The sequence below is a fragment of the Salvelinus namaycush genome, chromosome 20, assembly GCF_016432855.1.
Source record: "Salvelinus namaycush isolate Seneca chromosome 20, SaNama_1.0, whole genome shotgun sequence".
NCBI lineage: Eukaryota > Metazoa > Chordata > Actinopteri > Salmoniformes > Salmonidae > Salvelinus > Salvelinus namaycush.
In genome coordinates, this window is record NC_052326.1 from 52,332,756 (window position 1) to 52,356,295 (window position 23,540).

The following is a 23,540-nucleotide window of genomic DNA, read 5'->3' on the forward strand; positions in this document are numbered from 1 at the left end:
TCTCTGACTAAACTCCCTGTTCCATCTCTCTGACTAAACTCCCTGTTCCATCTCTCTGACTAAACTCCCTGTTCCATCTCTCTGACTAAACTCCCTGTTCCATCTCTCTGACTAAACTCCCTGTTCCATCTCTCTGACTAAACTCCCTGTTCCATCTCTCTGACTAAACTCCCTGTTCCATCTCTCTGACTAAAGTCTATCTACTTTTTTTCTGGATGACTGTGTGAACTCACTCTCCATGGACGATGTGAGCAAGCGTTTAAAAAGGTTAACAATCAGAAGGAATACCAGCGTGTGTTCTCAAAGCACGCGCAGACCAGCTGGTAAGTGTCTTCATAGACATTTTCAGTCTCTCCTTGTCCCAGTCGGTAATCCCAACATGTTTCAAGCTGACCACCATTGTCCCTGTTCCCAAAAGCTCAAAGGTAACCTGCCTAAATGACTATCACCCTGTAGCACTCACATCTGTAATTATAGAGTGCTTTGAAAGGCTGGTCATGACACACATCAACACCATCATCCCAGACTGCCTAGATCCACTCCAATCCACATACCGCCGTAACAGATCCACAGATGATGCAATCTCAATTGCACTTCACACTGCCCTCTCCCACCTGGACAAGAGATGAAATAACTATGTGAGAATGCTGTTCATTGACTACAGCTCATAGTCCCCTCCAAGAGAATCACTAAACTCAGGACCCTTGGTCTGAACACCTCTCTCTGCAACTGAATCCTGAACTTCCTGACGGGCCAGTGGTAGGCAATAACAACAACAATTCCGCTGACATAATATACACATAATATTTTATTGATCTCGTGTCACCGTTTTAAACTCTGCATCTTTGGGAAGGGCTCGTAAGCAAGCATTTTCACGGTAAAGTCTAGACCTGTTGTACTCAGTGTGCGTGACAAAAACATTTGATTTGATTCTCTGACTAAACTCCCTGTTCCATCTCTCTGACTAAACTCTCTGTTCCATCTCTCTGACTAAACTCTCTGTTCCATCTCTCTGACTAAACTCCCTGTTCCATCTCTCTGACTAAACTCCCTGTTCCATCTCTCTGACTAAACTCTGACTAAACTCCCTGTTCCATCTCTCTGACTAAACTCCCTGTTCCATCTCTCTGACTAAACTCCCTGTTCCATCTCTCTGACTAAACTCCCTGTTCCATCTCTCTGACTAAATTCTCTGTTCCATCTCTCTGACTAAACTCCCTGTTCCATCTCTCTGACTAAACTCCCTGTTCCATCTCTCTGACTAAACTCCCTGTTCCATCTCTCTGACTAAACTCTCTGTTCCATCTCTCTGACTAAACTCCCTGTTCCATCTCTCTGACTAAACTCCCTGTTCCATCTCTCTGACTAAACTCCCTGTTCCATCTCTCTGACTAAACTCTCTGTTCCATCTCTCTGACTAAACTCCCTGTTCCATCTCTCTGACTAAACTCTCTGTTCCATCTCTCTGACTAAACTCTGACTAAACTCCCTGTTCCATCTCTCTGACTAAACTCCCTGTTCCATCTCTCTGACTAAACTCCCTGTTCCATCTCTCTGACTAAACTCTCTGTTCCATCTCTCTGACTAAACTCCCTGTTCCATCTCTCTGACTAAACTCTGACTAAACTCCCTGTTCCATCTCTCTGACTAAACTCTCTGTTCCATCTCTCTGACTAAACTCCCTGTTCCATCTCTCTGACTAAACTCCCTGTTCCATCTCTCTGACTAAACTCCCTGTTCCATCTCTCTGACTAAACTCTCTGTTCCATCTCTCTGACTAAACTCTCTGTTCCATCTCTCTGACTAAACTCTCTGTTCCATCTCTCTGACTAAACTCCCTGTTCCATCTCTCTGACTAAACTCTCTGTTCCATCTCTCTGACTAAACTCTCTGTTCCATCTCTCTGACTAAACTCCCTGTTCCATCTCTCTGACTAAACTCTCTGTTGCATCTCTCTGACTAAACTCTCTGTTCCATCTCTCTGACTAAACTCTCTGTTCCATCTCTCTGACTAAACTCTCTGTTCCATCTCTCTGACTAAACTCCCTGTTCCATCTCTCTGACTAAACTCCCTGTTCCATCTCTCTGACTAAACTCTCTGTTCCATCTCTCTGACTAAACTCTCTGTTCCATCTCTCTGACTAAACTCCCTGTTCCATCTCTCTGACTAAACTCTCTGTTCCATCTCTCTGACTAAACTCCCTGTTCCATCTCTCTGACTAAACTCTCTGTTCCATCTCTCTGACTAAACTCCCTGTTCCATCTCTCTGACTAAACTCCCTGTTCCATCTCTCTGACTAAACTCCCTGTTCCATCTCTCTGACTAAACTCCCTGTTCCATCTCTCTGACTAAACTCTGACTAAACTCCCTGTTCCATCTCTCTGACTAAACTCCCTGTTCCATCTCTCTGACTAAACTCTGACTAAACTCCCTGTTCCATCTCTCTGACTAAACTCTGACTAAACCCTCTGTTCCATCTCTCTGACTAAACTCCCTGTTCCATCTCTCTGACTAAACTCTCTGTTCCATCTCTCTGACTAAACTCTGACTAAACTCCCTGTTCCATCTCTCTGACTAAACTCCCTGTTCCATCTCTCTGACTAAACTCTCTGTTCCATCTCTCTGACTAAACTCTGACTAAACCCTCTGTTCCATCTCTCTGACTAAACTCCCTGTTCCATCTCTCTGACTAAACTCCCTGTTCCATCTCTCTGACTAAACTCTGACTAAACTCCCTGTTCCATCTCTCTGACTAAACTCTGACTAAACCCTCTGTTCCATCTCTCTGACTAAACTCCCTGTTCCATCTCTCTGACTAAACTCTGACTAAACTCCCTGTTCCATCTCTCTGACTAAACTCCCTGTTCCATCTCTCTGACTAAACTCTGACTAAACTCTCTGTTCCATCTCTCTGACTAAACTCCCTGTTCCATCTCTCTGACTAAACTCCCTGTTCCATCTCTCTGACTAAACTCCCTGTTCCATCTCTCTGACTAAACTCCCTGTTCCATCTCTCTGACTAAACTCCCTGTTCCATCTCTCTGACTAAACTCTGACTAAACTCCCTGTTCCATCTCTCTGACTAAACTCCCTGTTCCATCTCTCTGACTAAACTCTCTGTTCCATCTCTCTGACTAAACTCCCTGTTCCATCTCTCTGACTAAACTCTGACTAAACTCCCTGTTCCATCTCTCTGACTAAACTCCCTGTTCCATCTCTCTGACTAAACTCCCTGTTCCATCTCTCTGACTAAACTCCCTGTTCCATCTCTCTGACTAAACTCTGACTAAACTCTCTGTTCCATCTCTCTGACTAAACTCTGACTAAACTCCCTGTTCCATCTCTCTGACTAAACTCTGACTAAACTCCCTGTTCCATCTCTCTGACTAAACTCCCTGTTCCAACTCTCTGACTAAACTCCCTGTTCCATCTCTCTGACTAAACTCCCTGTTCCATCTCTCTGACTAAACTCCCTGTTCCATCTCTCTGACTAAACTATTACTAAACTCCCTGTTCCATCTCTCTGACTAAACCCTCTGTTCCATCTCTCTGACTAAACCCTCTGTTCCATCTCTCTGACTAAACCCTCTGTTCCATCTCTCTGACTAAACTCTCTGTTCCATCTCCATGACTAAACTCTGACTTTTTATTTCTCTTTGTTGGCTCTGACAGATCACAAAGAGAGAGACTCAAACCACCTTTCTTTTTCTTTATAAAAATTAATAATTGTAGGGCGGATATCATAAATGCTTTTGTGCACCACCCCATGGGTCTCCCCGGTCACGGTCGGCTTTGACACAGCCTGAGAACCTGGGTCTGTAGTGACACCTCACAAACTGCGATGCCTTAGACTGCTGCACCTCTCCATATTATGAAACTCCACTCCACATTATGAAAATCCACTCCACATTATGAAAATCCACTCCACATTATGAAAATCCACTCCGCATTATGAAAATCCACTCCACATTATGAAAATCCACTCCACATTATGAAAATCCACTCCACATGATGAAAATCCACTCCACATTATGAGAATCCACTCCACATTATGAAAATCCACTCCACATTATGAAAATCCACTCCGCATTATGAAAATCCACTCCGCATTATGAAAATCCACTCCACATTATGAAACTCCACTCCACATTATGAAACTCCACTCCACATTATGAAAATCCACTCCACATTATGAAAATCCACTCCGCATTATGAAAATCCACTCCACATTATGAAAATCCACTCCACATTATGAAAATCCACTCCACATGATGAAAATCCACTCCACATTATGAGAATCCACTCCACATTATGAAAATCCACTCCACATTATGAAAATCCACTCCACATTATGAAAATCCACTCCACATTATGAAAATCCACTCCGCATTATGAAAATCCACTCCACATTATGAAAATCCACTCCACATGATGAAAATCCACTCCACATGATGAAAATCCACTCCACATTATGAAAATCCACTCGTATTATGAAAATCCACTCCACATTATGAAAATCCACTCCACATTATGAAACTCCACTCCACATTATGAAAATCCACTCCGCATTATGAAAATCCACTCCACATTATGAAAATCCACTCCACATGATGAAAATCCACTCCACATTATGAGAATCCACTCCACATTATGAAAATCCACTCCGCATTATGAAAATCCACTCCACATTATGAAACTCCACTCCACATTATGAAAATCCACTCCGCATTATGAAAATCCACTCCACATTATGAAAATCCACTCCACATTATGAAAATCCACTCCACATTATGAGAATCCACTACATATTATGAGAATCCATTACATATTATGAAAATCCACTCCACATTATGAAAATCCACTCCACATTATGAAAATCCACTCGTATTATGAAAATCCACTCGTATTATGAAAATCCACTCCACATTATGAAAATCCACTCGTATTATGAAAATCCACTCCACATTATGAAAATCCACTCCACATTATGAGAATCCACTACATATTATGAAAATCCACTCCGCATTATGAAAATCCACTCCACATTATGAAAATTCCACTCCACATTATGAAAATTCCACTCCACATTATGAAAATCCACTCCACATTATGAAAATCCACTCCACATTATGAGAATCCACTACATATTATGAAAATCCACTCCACATTATGAAAATCCACTCCACATTATGAAAATCCACTCCGCATTATGAAAATCCACTCCACATTATGAAAATCCACTCCACATTATGAGAATCCACTCCACATTATGAAAATCCACTACATATTATGAAAATCCACTCTATTATGAAAATCCACTCCACATTATGAAAATCCACTCCACATTATGAAAATCCACTCCACATTATGAAAATCCACTCCACATTATGAAAAATAGACTGGTAGAGATTGAATATGTCCAAAAACACTCCAGCCAGCTGGTCTGCGCATGCTCTGAGGACGCAAGCTTAAACACTCTTAAATGTCTTACTCACGTCGGCCACGGAGAAGGAGAGCCCACATTCCTTGGTAGCGGGCTTCGTCGGTGGCACTGTGTTATCCTCAAAGTGGGCGAAGGTGTTGAGCTTGTCCGGAAGCAAGATGTTTGTGTCCGTGACGTGGCTGGTTTTCCCCTTTGTAGTCCGTGATTGTCTGGAGACCCTGCCACATACGTCTCGTGTCTGAGCGACTCCACTTTGTCTCTGTACTGAAGTTTTGCCTGTTTGATTGCCTTACGGGGGGAATAACTACACTTGTATTCTGCCATATTCCCAGTCACCATGCCATGGTTAAATGCGATGGTTAGCGCTTTCAGTTTTGCGCGAGTGCTTTTAATAGTTTTAATAGTCACAGTAGGTACAACATATCCTATACATTTCCTGATAAACTCAGTTACCATATCAGTGTATTCGTTAATGTTATTCTCGAAGGCTACCCAGAACATATCCCAGTCCGCGTGATCAAAACAATCTTGAAGCGTGTATTCCAATTGGTCAGACCAGCATTGAATAGTCCTCAGCACGGGTACTTCCTGTTTGAGTTTCTGCCTATAGGAAGGGAGGGGCAAAATGGAGTCGTGATCAGATTTGCCGAATGGAGGGCGGGGGAGGGCCTTGTAGGCATCCCGGAAGTTGGAGTAACAGTGGTCGTGTGTTTTTCCAGCACGAGTACTACTGTGCTGACAAACTGCCTGGGAGCTCCTCAGTGGTGAAACTCCTCCTCCTTCAATCAGTGGTGAACCAGGTGGAACAAATCTTCCAGGCAATCTGGGCGTGCCAGCACCTGGCTCTGCTGTTGTCTTTAGACCGCAGTGAAAGGAGCATTTGTAACACCACAAGACCAATGAAACTTCATCTTTGTGATCAAGGTGACTGTGCAAGTCCAAGCCCTCCACAAAACTGTGAAAGACAGCCGGTAAGTGCCATATTGGCCATGCTTGGCTAGACTGACTAAAGCAGTGCACTGCTAATGATACTCTGGAAAACACAGACTCTTAACTCTTAACTTTGATAGGACTTTTGCAGTGGTATTTATAACTTCAAATGTTGTTTGTGGGGTATAAAGGAAAAGTAAGAAGAGCCAAATTCATTGTTGATAGAACTTGTTTGAAATGGTTAAAAGTAATTTAAACTTAGTAGAAATCTTAGTAAACCAAGTTCTTAATTCAGTAACAAATGTATAGTCTAAAAAATCTTTGGCTAAAAAATGTAAGATTTGTCTGCTTAAAACTACTGATTAGAAAATAAATGTAATTTTTTACTTCTAAAAATATTTTGAATGTATTTGGTAAAAATGCAAATTTAGATAAAAATATACTGATTCTGCTCATTTGATTAAAAATGGTGGGTTTCTATTTTGGGAAACATTTGCTTAAAAGTGGAAACCTTGTATTTTATAATGGCAGAAATGTGTTTATCTGGGTGAATGTGGATAATTTTGTGTATTTAATTAGGCTGTCAACTCAAATAATAACTTGTATTTGTCATCTTTTCTTTTTTTTGAGGTTTTTCACCTGTTTACTGCCAACCAAAGAATGGTAAATAAAAGACAAACAACTGATTCCATGGCTTTTTATTGAGTGAAATCCAGTTAAAATCTTCATGTGGAGGGAATGTCCTTTTCAAGTGGGGAATTGCACAAGAAGGAGGTCAAAACTTGACAGTGAAAAACCGTGGCTCAAGACTGGAAAAGGACCAGAAAAGTGACCACACGTGTCCATAGAGACAAGTAAAGACTGTTCCCGCCTGCTGCTGTGATTGAAATGGCTGATTCATTACTGGTGGAGCAGCTAAAGACCGCAAGGACATCAGCGAAGCGTCAGTTTTCCCGTCTGGCCAATAATGTGCTACGAATGCATACAATGATGCCAGAAGAGGAGCTCAGAGACAATTTTAGGAAGCTCACTGCAGAAGCTGGCAAAGTCCTGGAAGCCAACGATGATGTAGAGGGGCAATGTATTGAAGAAAACTCTGATGCAGAGGAGTTGAGCGAGCAGCAGAAGTCTGACTTGGTCAAAACAGCCAATGAGTGTGAGAACTGCAAGAGCTAAAGGATCTCATACAAAAGACATTGTGGGCCAATTTCGGGGAATATGAACTGACACAAGCAATTACAACAGCAGAGTCGCAAGCAGAAAACGTGGGAGCTGTGGACCCAAGTAAAAACCCAGATGCATATCTCTTCATGATCGGACAACTAGAGAAACTTGTGAAGGCTGCGAAGGAGGTGCATAAACATTGGAAGTGCTGGGCCCCCCCAGCAGAGCAACAACATTTCCAGAGTCGTATCAAAGACCTTGAAACTATCCTGCCAAATCTCACAATAAGACAAGCAGACTTTACAGGGGCACACGTTAGAGGAGAAACCAGCAGATTGAGTACTACTTCAAACAGTTCTGTGGCCACACCAGCAATTAAATTAAAGCCTGCTGCCCTCCCAAAGTTTTCTGGCATCCGCCGAGAGTTTCACCGGTGGAAAAAAGACTGGGAAGCGCTCCAGATGCAGGGAGAACCTACTGGATCCAGAGAGGTTAAAAAGTTCCAACTTCTCGACAGTGTGGATGAGAAGACCATACGAGACCTTCACCTGACAACTTACACAACTGCTGAGGAGGTTTTCCGGGTCTTGGAGAACCGCTTTGGAAATAAGACAACTATAGCCCTTGAGATAGTAGAAGAGCTCCAAAGACTCCAAGCAGTTAAAGGTAACCAGCCCAGGAGGATTGTTGAGCTTATCCAATCAGTAGAAAAAGCCCTGGTCGATCTGAACGAGCTTGGCAAGACCGGTGCTATAAAGAACCCTCTTGTAACAAAGACAATAGAGAGTAAACTTCCTGATGGCCTGAAGAAGGAATGGCTTCTTCATGTAGCTGGCAAAGGTGATGAAGCTGAAGAAGACAAGCGATTTGACTACCTCCACAAGTTTCTTCAAGGTCAAGAAGCCATCTATGAGAAGCTGGACCAACTGAGAGAGGAGGAACCAAAACTGAAATCTGAACCTCGGCAAGCTCGAACCAGAACCTCCACCCAACTAAGCGACCAGGCTCAAGGATGTGTGGTCTGCGGAGACTGCAAGCATAAGAAAAGGCTATATTTCTGCCAAAAGTTTTGCACGCTTAAGCTGTCAGAGAAAAGAGATGCTGTCAGGAAGCTGGGAGCCTGCAAAAGATGCCTGGAGATTCACAAGGAAGGTGACTATTGTAAATCAGAGTTTCTGTGCAGGAGGCCAGACTGCATAGAACAGCGTGCTGCAGAACACCACTATTACCTCTGCCCGAGAGCTGGTACATCCAAAGGGAATGTCGTCCAGAGGTCCAATAACAGCAAAGTGGGAGGTGACACAAGAGAGCGTTATACCCAAGCCCAAGAAGAGTTCATTAAAAGTCTCTCACCTGAACTTGCAGAGAAGTGTTGCAATGCCTTTTGCAACACTATAGCCAGAACCTCTCTTGTGTCCAACCAACCCAGTCTTCTAGCAGAGAATGGAATAGTGGAGTGGCCAGTCATCATGATGCTCTTAGAGGTCACGGCCAATGCAGGACAAAAAGTTGGGACTTTGATCGACCTGGCATCGGATACAAACTATATAACTCATGATGCAGCTGATCGTTTGAACCTTAGAAGTGAAGCCATAACCCTTGTTGTCCATGGTGTGGGAGGAATGAAAGTTCAAGTCACCACAAAACGGTACCTCCTAAAGATCCGGGTCCGCACAGAGCAAGGCAATGTCAGATCCCACCAACTCCTCTGCTATGGTTTGGACAGCATTGCAGAGATTCACAAACATGTGACAGCCAAAAGACTCCAAAAATTCTTTCCAGATGTCCCCCAAAATGAACTTGTTAGACCAAGAGAGATACAGCTTTTGATAAGCCATAAGGAAGGGCGACTGGTCCCACAGAAAATACGCACCGTTGGGGACCTTGTACTATGGGATGGGCCATTGGGAAAGACAATTGCAGGGACACACCCTGGTCTGTTTGAAGAGGCTACAGTTACAGCACACCAGTCCAGAGCGCACTTCGCCAGATCCATGAGAACAGCAGCATTGATGTATGAAGAACATATCTGCACCAAACCTACCATCAAGTCTTCTTATTCTGCTATTTCCACTCGGGATTTTATTGAGTGGTGGAGATGGGATAGCATTGGCGCCCCCTGCACCCCAAAATGTGGAGGATGTCGCTGCGGCAGTTGTCAACTTGGTGGCAAAGAAATGACTCTGGCTGAAGAAAGGGAGCTGGAAGTTGTTAAGGGTGGCCTGACTTATGTTGGTGCTGATGACCACAGTGATAGTCCACACTGGCATGCAAGGTATCCATGGCTCATTGACCCATCTACATTGCCAAACAACATAAAAGCAGTGGAGGTAACCTTTCTCAGAACAGAGAGACAGCTCGCCAAAGAACCGCAGTGGAAAAAAGCCTATGGTGCTCAAGTCCACGAAATGGTTGACCGCCGGGCTGCAAGAAAGCTGACCAAAGAGGATCTAACCAACTGGAATGGACCTGTCTGGTATATTAGTCATCTTATCGCACCCAACCCCCACTCTGTTACAACTCCGGTAAGACTTGTCTGGAACAGCAGTCAGAAGTACAAAGGCCAAAGTCTCAATGACCTTCTGATGAAAGGCCCTGACGTTCTCAATCCGATTCGAGCTGCCCTCCTCAAGTTCCGCCAAGGCTCCTACGCCGCTCTAGGAGACGTCAGAAAAATGTACAATTCTGTGTGGCTCGAGGAGAGGGAAGTCCATCTACACCGGTTCTTGTGGCGGGATTCAGAGGGCGATGAGGTGGAACAATACGCCATAACCAGAGTGAATATCGGGGACAAGCCAGCAGGGTGCATAGCACAACTGGCCATGAGGGAGACGGCTAACCTGCCTCAATTCAGCCACCTCACAGATGAATGCCAAGTATTACATGAGCACAGCTACGTCGATGACATCTTGACATCCCACAACTGCCGTGAAAAACTCGAAGTCATCACAAAGAATGTGGAGCTGATTCTAAAAGCAGGAGGGTTTGCACTGAAGCCTTGGGTCTTCTCAGGCCAAAATAAAGGAGAAAGAGAAAAGGCATCACCAAATATTGTTGTCCTGCCAAATCAGCTTAAGGAGGAAGACAACAAGGCGCTCGGTCTCGGCTACATTGTGGATGAAGACATGTTGCATGTCATGGTGAGGGTCAACTTCTCCAGGCGGAAGAAAAAGATGAGACTTGGGCAAGACTTACTGCTAGAAGAAGTACGAGCACAGACACCAGACCCGCTGACAAGACGTGAACTGCTGAGTCAAGTTGCTGGTTTGTACGACCCAGTTGGCCTGACAACGCCATCAAAGCAAAGAGGGGCTATCTTGGTCCGAAGGGCATTCCAAGAGGCAAAATCAAAGTGCAGCATAGTCAAGGACACATGGGACCTTCCCTTGTCGGATGAGCTCCGCAAAGATGCAATTGGAATTTTTGAGGAGTACGTCCAGCTAAGCAAAGTAATGTTCCCAAGGGCTCTTACTCCACCAAAGGCAACAACTGAACCAGTCGCTGTCACTTTTTCAGATGGCAGTGAGAGCTCCTATGGTGCTGTCCTCTACCTGCGGTGGAACTGCAACAAACAATTAACAATTCGACTAGTGGAGTCAAAAGCAAAGCTGACACCACTAGACCAGAAGGGGGATGCAGTCAAAGCAGAACTTTGCGGTGCAGTCTTTGCAAGCCGCCTGAAAAAGTACTTTGAACAGCATACCCAGATCCAGATAAAAAGGTGGTACCATTTGTTAGACAGTCAGACTGTTCTTGGAGCTATCCAGCGAGAAAGCTATGGATTTCAGACTTTCTTCGCTAATAGAATTGGAGAGATCCAAGAGAGCACACGGCTACAGGACTGGTGGTGGATCCCTGGACCACTCAACATAGCCAACATTATCACTCGAGGAGCTGGGCCAAAGGAACTTGATGCCCATTCAGAGTGGCAGCAAGGGCCAGAGTTTCTATATCTTCCAGAGAGCGATTGGCCAATTATGTCGTCAAAAGATGTGTCTGTGACAGCTCGAGAGAGCATTAACAATATGCAAAAGAAGTCATTTGTGGCAGCACTCACCAGAGCCCAAGCGAAAAGAAGTCTTCCAAGTCTTGTGGGACGATTTCCTGCTGGTGCAGCTGTCCTAAACTTGCTGGATGAGAGGCGCTTTAGTAGCCTAAAGTGTCTAATCAAGACTGTTGCTTTTATCTGGAGAGCCGCCAGAAAGTTTAGATCTGCAACAAAGTCCATCGAGACCCCAAAGTGGGAGGCGATTCCCACAAAAGGAGTTATCACCGCCACAGAACGTCAAGAGGTAATAAGAGACATCTATCTTGCTGCTCAAGAGGGGGTGACGTTCCCAACTACCACTACGGACCGCTTGGTTGTGTACAGAGAGCCAGAATCTGGGTTACTAGTCTGCGGTGGGAGAATCCATGGCTTCAGGGAGGATGGCGCTGCAGTTCCCCTTCTGCCTTTCAATGCATGGGTCTCTACTTTATTGGCACGGGAGGCGCACGATGAGTGTCATGAAGGTGTGGCTGCAACCCTGCTGAAAATGAGGAGGAAAGCCTGGGTCATCCAAGGAAGAAAAATTTCCCAAAAAGTAGTGGATAACTGCCTTTTCTGCAAAAAGTCAAGAGCAAAAAGGTGCGAACAGGTAATGGCTGACTTACCTGCTGAAAGAGCCACACCTGCAGCTCCGTTCGAGTTCACTACAGTCGACCTCTTCGGACCGTACCTTGTCAAAGATGACATCAAGAAACGGGTCTCAATGAAAGTGTGGGGTGTCGTCTTCAGCTGTATGGCCAGCAGGGCAATTCATGCAGACCTGGTCAACACAATGTCGACAGAGAGCTTCTTGATGGCTTACCAACGCTTTACTGCAATTAGAGGGCACCCAAGAAAGATCTGGTCCGACCCGGGGACAAACTTCATCGGCGCCAAACCTGTCCTAAGAGAGCTGTACCAGTTCCTGGATGCTCAGAATAGAACTTCAATAGAAGAGATGTCGGCTCAAAAAGGTACCAAATGGGAGTGGACAATTCACCCTGCTGGCTCACCTCACCGCAATGGGGCTGCTGAAGCCGCTGTTCGCATTCTCAAGAAGGCACTGCAGAGCCTGGGCAACAACACTGGCCTTAGCTACAGCGAGCTTCAGACAACACTACAACTTGCTGCAAACCTTGCCAACGAATGCCCAATAGATGCCAGGGTGCAGAGCCATGAAGAAAGCGTACAGTATGTGTCACCCAACACACTTCTCCTGGGCCGGGCCTCTCCAAGCGGTGAGATCAGAACATTTGACTTTGCGAACTACCCTTACAAGAGACTCAGAGAGATGCAGAACCAGGTCAACAAATTCTGGAGGTCTTGGAGCCAGCTTGCCGGCCCAAACTTATTTCTGAGAAGTAAATGGCACACTTCATATCGCAACGTTGCTGTCGGAGATATTGTCTGGTTGTGTGATCAAAATGCAGTGAGGGGCCAATTCAAGCTAGGACGGGTGGTGAGCGTTAATCCAGATGCTAAGGGCATTGTTCGAGACGTGAACGTCAAAGTGGTCCAAAGCTCCTGCCTTCCTGTCACAAAACCTGCACTAAACCGGCCATCGGCCAAAGTCCTGAAAGAAGCTACGCAAACCACAGTCCTGCACAGAGATGTTCGACGCCTGGTTGTCTTGCTACCAGTTGAGGATCAAACTCGGAGCTGACCGGCAGTATGTAGGTGCTGATTTACGATCTTTCCATCGGTTCCCGTGGGAAGATTGAGTGGGAGGTGTGCTGACAAACTGCCTGGGAGCTCCTCAGTGGTGAAACTCCTCCTCCTTCAATCAGTGGTGAACCAGGTGGAACAAATCTTCCAGGCAATCTGGGCGTGCCAGCACCTGGCTCTGCTGTTGTCTTTAGACCGCAGTGAAAGGAGCATTTGTAACACCACAAGACCAATGAAACTTCATCTTTGTGATCAAGGTGACTGTGCAAGTCCAAGCCCTCCACAAAACTGTGAAAGACAGCCGGTAAGCGCCATATTGGCCATGCTTGGCTAGACTGACTAAAGCAGTGCACTGCTAATGATACTCTGGAAAACACACTCTTAACTCTTAACTTTGATAGGACTTTTGCAGTGGTATTTATAACTTCAAATGTTGTTTGTGGGGTATAAAGGAAAAGTAAGAAGAGCCAAATTCATTGTTGATAGAACTTGTTTGAAATGGTTAAAAGTAATTTAAACTTAGTAGAAATCTTAGTAAACCAAGTTCTTAATTCAGTAACAAATGTATAGTCTAAAAAATCTTTGGCTAAAAAATGTAAGATTTGTCTGCTTAAAACTACTGATTAGAAAATAAATGTAATTTTTTACTTCTAAAAATATTTTGAATGTATTTGGTAAAAATGCAAATTTAGATAAAAATATACTGATTCTGCTCATTTGATTAAAAATGGTGGGTTTCTATTTTGGGAAACATTTGCTTAAAAGTGGAAACCTTGTATTTTATAATGGCAGAAATGTGTTTATCTGGGTGAATGTGGATAATTTTGTATTTAATTAGGCTGTCAACTCAAATAATAACTTGTATTTGTCATCTTTTCTTTTTTTTGAGGTTTTTCACCTGTTTACTGCCAACCAAAGAATGGTAAATAAAAGACAAACAACTGATTCCATGGCTTTTTATTGAGTGAAATCCAGTTAAAATCTTCATGTGGAGGGAATGTCCTTTTCAAGTGGGGAATTGCACAAGGAGGTCAACTTGACAACTACAGTCAATGTGTTGATAGAACTTCGGTAGCACTTTCCTCAAATTTGTTTTGTTAAAATCCCCAGCTACAATAAATGCAGCCTCAGGATATCTAGGTTGCATAAAGTCCAGTGAAGTTCTTTGAGGGCCGTCGTGGTATCGGCTTGAGGGGGAATATACACAGCTGTGACTATAACCAAAGAGAATTCTCTTGGGAGGTAATACGGTTGGCATTTGATTGTGAGGTATTCTAGGTTGGGTGAACAAAAGGACTTGAGTTCCTGTATGTTATCAGAATTATACCATGAGTCGTTAATCATGAAACATTCACACTGCCCTTCTTCTTCCCGGAGAGATATTTGTTCCTGTCTGCGCGATCAAATGAGAACCCAACTGGCTGTACGATCTCAGACGGTATATCTCAAAAAATAGAACATAGCATGAGTAGAATAGAACTATATTGAATCTCTGTGGTTCTCTGTGCGTCTCCTAGGAGCCGTTGTTCCGTCTGCAGAGCCATGCTGTGGAGTCTGGACGGGGGAAATGCCCCTTTAGTCCACGGGAACCCTTCACCGCCAGGCTCACCGGTAAGTAATATACCAATACAATGTCCACATACGAAACCCTTGTAGTGACATACAGAAGGTTGACAGGGACACATGCTATATTTTCAGTATTTGAAGAGAATGACCAGGCTCACTGGTAAGTAATATATCCAGCTAATATGGAAAATATTGACATTAAGGAGACCATTTCTTCCACAATGACTTAAGAGACTGTCAATGTTGACTGTGACACACAATATTCAATATGTGACCTAAGCGGCAATCAAACCCACCCTTCCAGCCTCCAGAAATGGTGTGACCAGGAAGGGAGTTAGAGAGAGAACCACATGATTTAGTTCTCACATAGTTTGAAGTGGACGTAAATCCCGCCAGACCCCAGTACATAAAACATATGGTTCATAATTAGGGGTAACAGAGTTATGTGCTACCACTGGGAATGAGGTCCTGCTCTGTGCGTTTTAGGAGTTCTATGGTACCTCTCTATGTGATTGAATATCCATAAGTATTAGCTGAATTCGAAATTCACACAGGCTATATATTATATAAACAATATACTGTTCAACAAATATGACAGACATATTTCAGAATAATACATTTTGATATACATGATCTGTTCCAAAAGGGTATAGCTGTAAATAGATATAGTTTCCAAAAGAATGAAACCAACCCAAATTACTCTTAGCCTTGTAAACCAGCCAGATTGATGCGTTCAACCATATTGACTCTACCTTGATGAGGGTCTTATGAAGATGTAACAGGGATATGTATGTATGTATGTATGTGTGTGTGTATGTATGTGTGTGTGTGTGTGTGTGTGTGTGTGTGTGTGTGTGTGTGTGTGTGTGTGTGTGTGTGTGTGTGTGTGTGTGTGTGTGTGTGTGTGTGTGTGTATGTATGTATGTATGTGTCTTCTTAAGCCAAACCCCATCCCAATCTCACCCCTAGATGGGGATTTGTATGCGGGGACGTCGGTGGATTTTATGGGTACCAACGCAGCTATATTCCGTACCTCTGTGCACAGCAGCAACCAGCACTATATACGCACTGAGGCCTACCAGGACCACTGGCTCAATGGTGAGACGCAGAAGACAGAAGAGAAGATAATGTGAAAGAAAACAAAAATGTCTCTATGGCAGTTGTCAAAAGATTTCCTAATTATACGTACTCAGCTAGGTCGTAGGCACAAGCCTCAACCGTTATCCTTAACTCAGCCAATTCGGGATTCTTGCCAATCCTGTCGTCATTTTGAGGAGGCAAATCACTCCAAGTCATTATTTGACGTTTAGGTCTAAGACAAACGTCCAATACTGAAGTGAGTTGATGAGTATGAGTCCTCATCGTGATATCCTTTGTTTCTCCCATGCAGAGCCTTAGTTTGTGGGTTTCTTCTCCATTCCAGACACTCATCATGTTCTAGACTGTTCTAAAGGGTTCCTACAGATGTAGGATCTTCATTTTGGCCAATTTGTTAGAGCAGGAATATAATCCTGCAGCAACAGAAAATGTGAGTTATGTGGATTAGAATTAATGGACATTTTTCGTAAGGGGAAGTCTGAAATGTCAAAGTGGAAATCACAAACTTTAGAATCGTTGTTAAACCTCAAATACACTACAAGTTTAAAATATCCTGCAGTGCAGGAAAGTTATCCTGCAGTGCAGGAAAGTTATCCTGCAACAGGGGTGGTCAAATTAAGATCCTACATCTGTATACTGTACTATCCTCCTCACCATGATATAATTTCCTCCCCATGCAGAGCCAGTGTTTGTGGGTTCCTTCTCCATTCCAGACACACAAAGTGTGGACGATGACAAGGTTTACTTCTTCTTAAAGGAGACAGCTGTAGAGTCCAGCCAGTGGGACAAGAGGGTTTACAGTAGAGTGGCACGCATCTGCAAGGTAAATAGGAATTCGCTACAATATTTTCACAAAGGGCTTAACAGCAGAGCCTACAGTGGCAGACAGATCCTACAGTAACAGCAGAGTCTACAGTAACAGCAGAGTCTACAGTAACAGCAGAGTCTACAGTAACAGCAGAGTCTACAGTAACAGCAGAGTCTACAGTAACAGCAGAGTCTACAGTAACAGCAGAGTCTACAGTAACAGCAGAGTCTACAGTAACAGCAGATCCTACAGTAACAGCAGATCCTACAGTAACAGCAGATCCTACAGTAACAGCAGAGTCTACTGTAACAGCAGATCCTACAGTAACAGCAGAGCCTACAGTAACAGCAGAGTCTACTGTAACAGCAGATCCTACAGTAACAGCAGAGTCTACAGTAACTGCAGATCCTACAGTAACAGCAGAGCCTACTGTAACAGCAGATCCTACAGTAACAGCAGAGCCTACAGTAACAGCAGCGTCTACAGTAACAGCAGATCCTACAGTAACAGCAGAGCCTACAGTAACAGCAGAGCCTACAGTAACAGCAGAGTCTACAGTAACAGCAGATCCTACAGTAACATCAGTCTACTGTAACAGCAGATCCTACAGTAACAGCAGAGCCTACAGTAACAGCAGCGTCTACAGTAACAGCAGATCCTACAGTAACAGCAGAGCCTACAGTAACAGCAGAGTCTACAGTAACAGCAGAGTCTACAGTAACAGCAGATCCTACAGTAACATCAGTCTACTGTAACAGCAGATCCTACAGTAACAGCAGAGCCTACAGTAACAGCAGTCTACTGTAACAGCAGATCCTACATTAACAGCAGTCTACTGTAACAGCAGAGCCTACAGTAACAGCAGATCCTACTGTAACAGCAGAGCCTACAGTAACAGCAGATCCTTCATTAACAGCAGATCCTACATTAACAGCAGTCTACTGTAACAGCAGAGCCTACAGTAACAGCAGATCCTACTGTAACAGCAGAGCCTACAGTAACAGCAGAGCCTACTGTAACAGCAGTCTACTGTAACAGCAGAGCCTACAGTAACAGCAGAGTCTACAGTAACAGCAGATCCTACAGTAACATCAGTCTACTGTAACAGCAGATCCTACAGTAACAGCAGTGTCTACAGTAACAGCAGAGCCTACAGTAACAGCAGAGTCTACAGTAACAGCAGATCCTACAGTAACAGCAGATCCTACAGTAACAGCAGAGCCTACAGTAACAGCAGAGCCTACAGTAACAGCAGAGCCTACAGTAACAGCAGAGTCTACAGTAACAGCAGATCCTACAGTAACATCAGTCTACTGTAACAGCAGATCCTACAGTAACAGCAGAGTCTACAGTAACAGCAGATCCTACAGTAACATCAGTCTACTGTAACATCAGTCTACTGTAACAGCAGAGCCTACAGTAACAGCAGAGCCTACAGTAACAGCAGAGTCTACAGTAACAGCAGATCCTACAGTAACAGCAGAGCCTACAGTAACAGCAGAGCCTACAGTAACAGCAGAGTCTACAGTAACAGCAGAGCCTACAGTAACAGCAGAGTCTACTGTAACAGCAGAGCCTACAGTAACAGCATATCCTACAGTAACAGCAGATCCTACAGTAACAGCAGAGCCTACAGTAACATCAGTCTACTGTAACAGCAGAGCCTACTGTAACAGCATATCCTACAGTAACAGCAGAGCCTACAGTAACAGCAGAGCCTACAGTAACAGCAGAGTCTACAGTAACAGCAGATCCTACAGTAACAGCAGAGCCTACAGTAACAGCAGAGTCTACAGTAACAGCAGATCCTACAGTAACATCAGTCTACTGTAACAGCAGATCCTACAGTAACAGCAGAGCCTACAGTAACAGCAGTCTACTGTAACAGCAGATCCTACAGTAACAGCAGAGCCTACAGTAACAGCAGAGTCTACAGTAACAGCATATCCTACAGTAACAGCAGAGCCTACAGTAACAGCAGAGCCTACAGTAACAGCAGAGCCTACAGTAACAGCAGAGCCTACAGTAACAGCAGTCTACTGTAACAGCAGAGCCTACAGTAACAGCAGAGCCTACAGTAACAGCAGATCCTACAGTAACAGCAGATCCTACAGTAACAGCAGAGCCTACAGTAACAGCAGAGCCTACAGTAACAGCAGAGTCTACTGTAACAGCAGATCCTACAGTAACAGCAGAGCCTACAGTAACAGCAGATCCTACAGTAACAGCAGAGCCTACAGTAACAGCAGAGCCTACAGTAACAGCAGATCCTACAGTAACAGCAGAGCCTACAGTAACAGCAGATCCTACAGTAACAGCAGAGCCTACAGTAACAGCAGATCCTACAGTAACAGCAGATCCTACAGTAACAGCAGATCCTACAGTAACAGCAGATCCTACAGTAACAGCAGATCCTACAGTAACAGCAGTCTACAGTAACAGCAGTCTACTGTAACAGCAGAGCCTACAGTAACAGCAGAGCCTACAGTAACAGCAGAGCCTACAGTAACAGCAGAGCCTACAGTAACAGCAGAGCCTACAGTAACAGCAGATCCTACAGTAACAGCAGAGCCTACAGTAACAGCAGATCCTACAGTAACAGCAGATCCTACAGTAACAGCAGATCCTACAGTAACAGCAGATCCTACAGTAACAGCAGAGCCTACAGTAACAGCAGAGCCTACAGTAACAGCAGATCCTACAGTAACAGCAGAGCCTACAGTAACAGCAGTCTACAGTAACAGCAGAGCCTACAGTAACATCAGATCCTTCATTAACAGCAGATCCTACATTAACAGCAGTCTACTGTAACAGCAGAGCCTACAGTAACAGCAGATCCTACTGTAACAGCAGAGCCTACAGTAACAGCAGTCTACTGTAACAGCAGTCTACTGTAACAGCATATCCTACAGTAACAGCATATCCTACAGTAACAGCAGATCCTTCATTAACAGCAGTCTACATGAACAGCAGTCTACAGTAACAGCAGATCCTACAGTAACAGCAGTGCCTACAGTAACATCCGATCCTATATTAACAGCAGATCCTTCAGTAACAGCAGTCTACATTAACAGCAGTCTACAGTAACAGCAGTGCCTACAGTAACAGCAGATCCTACAGTAACAGCAGAGCCTACAGTAACAGCAGAGCCTACAGTAACAGCAGAGTCTACAGTAACAGCAGTGCCTACAGTAACAGCAGATCCTACAGTAACAGCAGATCCTACAGTAACAGCAGTGCCTACAGTAACAGCAGATCCTACAGTAACAGCAGATCCTACAGTAACAGCAGTCTACTGTAACAGCAGATCCTACAGTGACCGATTTGACTGATATTAGTGAGACTAAAAGTACCTAAGTGAAAGATATGTAGGTGTTGATTTCATGTCCGATCTCCTCCTCTGTGTGTCCCGTTAGAATGACGTTGGAGGGAAGAGGAGTCTGATTAACCGTTGGAGTACCTTCCTCAAGGCCCGTCTGGTGTGTTCTGTACCAGGACCTGGGGGACTGGACACACAGTTTGATGAGCTTGGTACTCGGCTTTATCTACACTGCTGAAATGTTTTTTAATGTTTTAATTAACGTTTACATTTGTATAATCATGACTTTGATAAGAGGAAATTATTGAATTGTTCGTTTCGTGGTTTGGTTTTCTGGCTTGTAACGTTTTCACTTTTGATTGTCAGTGTTTCGGGGTGCAGTGTACTGGTAATGGTATGGTAATGTACTGGTAATGGTATGGTAATGTACTGGTAATGCTATGGAAATGGTATGGTAATGTACTGGTAAGGGTATGGTAATGTACTGGTACTGGTATGGTAATGTACTGGAATGGTATGGTAATGTACTGGACATTGTATGGTAATGTACTGGTAATGGTATGGTAATGTACTGGACATTGTATGGCAATGTACTGGTAATGGTATGGTAATGTACTGGACATTGTATGGTAATGTACTGGTAATGCTATGGTAATGTACTGGTAATGCTATGGAAATGGTATGGTAATGTACTGGTAAGGGTATGGTAATGTACTGGTACTGGTATGGTAATGTACTGGAATGGTATGGTAATGTACTGGACATTGTATGGTAATGTACTGGTAATGGTATGGTAATGTACTGGACATTGTATGGTAATGTACTGGTAATGGTATGGTAATGTACTGGACATTGTATGGTAATGTACTGGTAATGTACTGGTAATGCTATGGAAATGGTATGGTAATGTACTGGTAAGGGTATGGTAATGTACTGGTACTGGTATGGTAATGTACTGGACATTGTATGGTAATGTACTGGTAATGGTATGGTAATGGTATGGTAAGGGTATGGTAATGTACTGCAAATGGTATGGTAATGTACTGGACATGGTATGGTACTGGTATGGTAATGTACCGGTAATGCACCGGTAATGGTATGGTAATGTACTGTTAATGGTATGGTAATGTACTGAACATGGTATGGCAATGTACTGGTAATGGTATGGTAATGGTATGGTAATGTACTGGAAATGGTATGGTAATGTACTAGTAATGGTATGGTAATGGTATGGTAATGGTATGGTAATGGTATGGTAATGGTATGGTAATGGTATGGTAATGTACTGGAAATGGTATGGCAATGTACTGGTAATGGTATGGTAATGGTATGGTAATGGTATGGTAATGGTATGGTAATGTACTGGAAATGGTATGGCAATGTACTGGTAATGGTAATGGTATGGTAATGGTACTGGTATGAGTACAGGTCATTATGCTAGCATGATACGGTATTTGTTTTGTTAATTGTCTCTGACTGTGGTTCTCCACTGTGATTCATTTCAGAGGATATCTTCATTCTGGAGACCAAAGACTCCCAGAACCCTGTCATCTACGGAGTTTTCTCAACTTCCAGGTGAGTTTAGGCTTTAAACATTTAACAACAACATATTATTGTACCATTCATATGATTCATTTTAAGACAATAACTGACAATGATTTAATGACTGATTTTATTTTAAAGTGGAACTGACCGTGTTTTAACTACATTGCAGATATGACACAAACAGACAATCATAATCTCAGTAAAAAAATATCAAATTCCTCGTTTCTGCGACAAAACCAGCTTCGTAAGAGGTTTTAAAAATAGGTTCTATTTGACTCAGAGTTCCATGACGTACACTAAGACACTGTTGACAGAACAGACGGATGCAGTTCAATGCATGATGTTTTATTTACATTTATTTATTTCACCTTTATTTAACCAGGCAGGCTAGTTGAGAACAAGTTCTCATTTACAACTGCGACCTGGCCAAGATAAAGCGAAGCAGATTAATATAATTCACCAATACATTTCTTGGTAGTCTAAAAACTATTGCTATCAGGTTGTAAATCCCAGCAGGTCTGGTACATTGTCTGATGCCTCCATTCAGGATGCACTGTTCCAGTTTCAATGACTCAATGTTTTTACCAAAAATGGACGACTGTAACTAAGGCTGGGAATGTCAATACAATCAAACTAGCAATGATCACAAGTCAGTCATAATGTGGCTAACAGGCTCGCGTACATGTCAAACACAAGACCCGCGGGCCGAATAGGACACACAAGCCAGTCAACAGCTGAGCCATCTACTTTATCTAGCCTGATGAGCTCCCATCAGTGAATTCAACGTGCTTTCATTTGTCTGGTTTGCTGCATGCAGCAGAGTGAAAGTGTACACACACATGCCACAGTCCTAGCTAGGCTACTAAAATGGTGCAGTCTGACTTCACTTTTTAATACTTGAAAATGAATAACCCAAAAACTAAACCTGCAACAACACACCAGGCAAAGGAGAAACATGTAGGCATACTACAGCAACATTAGAGAAGTAGCCTAGACTGGCTACTCAACTAAAAGACATTCTGAGTGGGCCAGTCACTCCAGTCACCCAAGTGACAGACTGTTTTCTCTGCTACCGCACGGCAAGCGGTACTGGAGCGCCAAGTCTAGGACCAAAAGCCTCCTCAACAGCTTCTACCCCCAAGCCATTAGACTGCTGAACAGTTACTAAAATCGCCATCGGACAATTTACATTGACACCCCCCCCCGTACACTGCTGCTACTCGCTGTTTATTATTTATGCATAGTCACTTCACCCCCCACCTACATGTACAGATTACCTCAACTAGCCTGTACCCCACGCACACTGACTCTGTACCGGTACCCACTGTATATAGCCTCGTTATTGTTATTATATTGTGTTACTTTTTATTATTACTTTTTATTTTAGTCTACTTTAGTCTCTTAACTATTCTTGAACTGCACTGTTGGTTAAGGGCTTGTAAGTTAGCATTTCACGGTAAAGTCTACACTTGTTGTATTCGGCACATTTGACAAATAATGTTTGATTTGATTTGATACAGTAATGCTGTATTCAACAACACCAGTGATCCATGGAGTAATGCTGTATTCAACCACACCAGTGATCCATAGAGTAATGCTGCATTCAACAACTCCAGTGATCCATAGAGTAATGCTGCATTCAACCACACCAGTGATCCATAGAGTAATGCTGCATTCAACCACACCAGTGATCCATAGAGTAATGCTGTATTCAACCACACCAGTGATCCATAGAGTAATGCTGTATTCAACCACACCAGTGATCCATAGAGTAATGCTGTATTCAACCACACCAGTGATCCATAGAGTAATGCTGTATTCAACCACACCAGTGATCCATAGAGTAATGCTGCATTCAACAACACCAGTGATCCATAGAGTAATGCTGCATTCAACCACACCAGTGATCCATAGAGTAATGCTGCATTCAACCACACCAGTAATGCTGTATTCAACCACACCAGTGATCCTTAG

General features: G+C 43.6%; 1 protein-coding gene across 2 annotated transcripts in view; it reads left to right on the forward strand.

The window, feature by feature from the left end:
* LOC120065501 (semaphorin-3D-like) overlaps window positions 1-23,540 on the forward strand; it is a 172,191-nt gene that overhangs the window by 105,999 nt on the left and 42,652 nt on the right. For both annotated transcript variants that reach the window (XM_039016554.1, XM_039016555.1), the window contains exons 6-10: window positions 14,748-14,841; window positions 15,766-15,894; window positions 16,575-16,717; window positions 20,119-20,233; window positions 21,527-21,596. In XM_039016554.1, coding sequence (XP_038872482.1) covers window positions 14,748-14,841; window positions 15,766-15,894; window positions 16,575-16,717; window positions 20,119-20,233; window positions 21,527-21,596 — 551 coding nt within the window. The remainder of the gene's footprint in view (window positions 1-14,747; window positions 14,842-15,765; window positions 15,895-16,574; window positions 16,718-20,118; window positions 20,234-21,526; window positions 21,597-23,540) is intronic.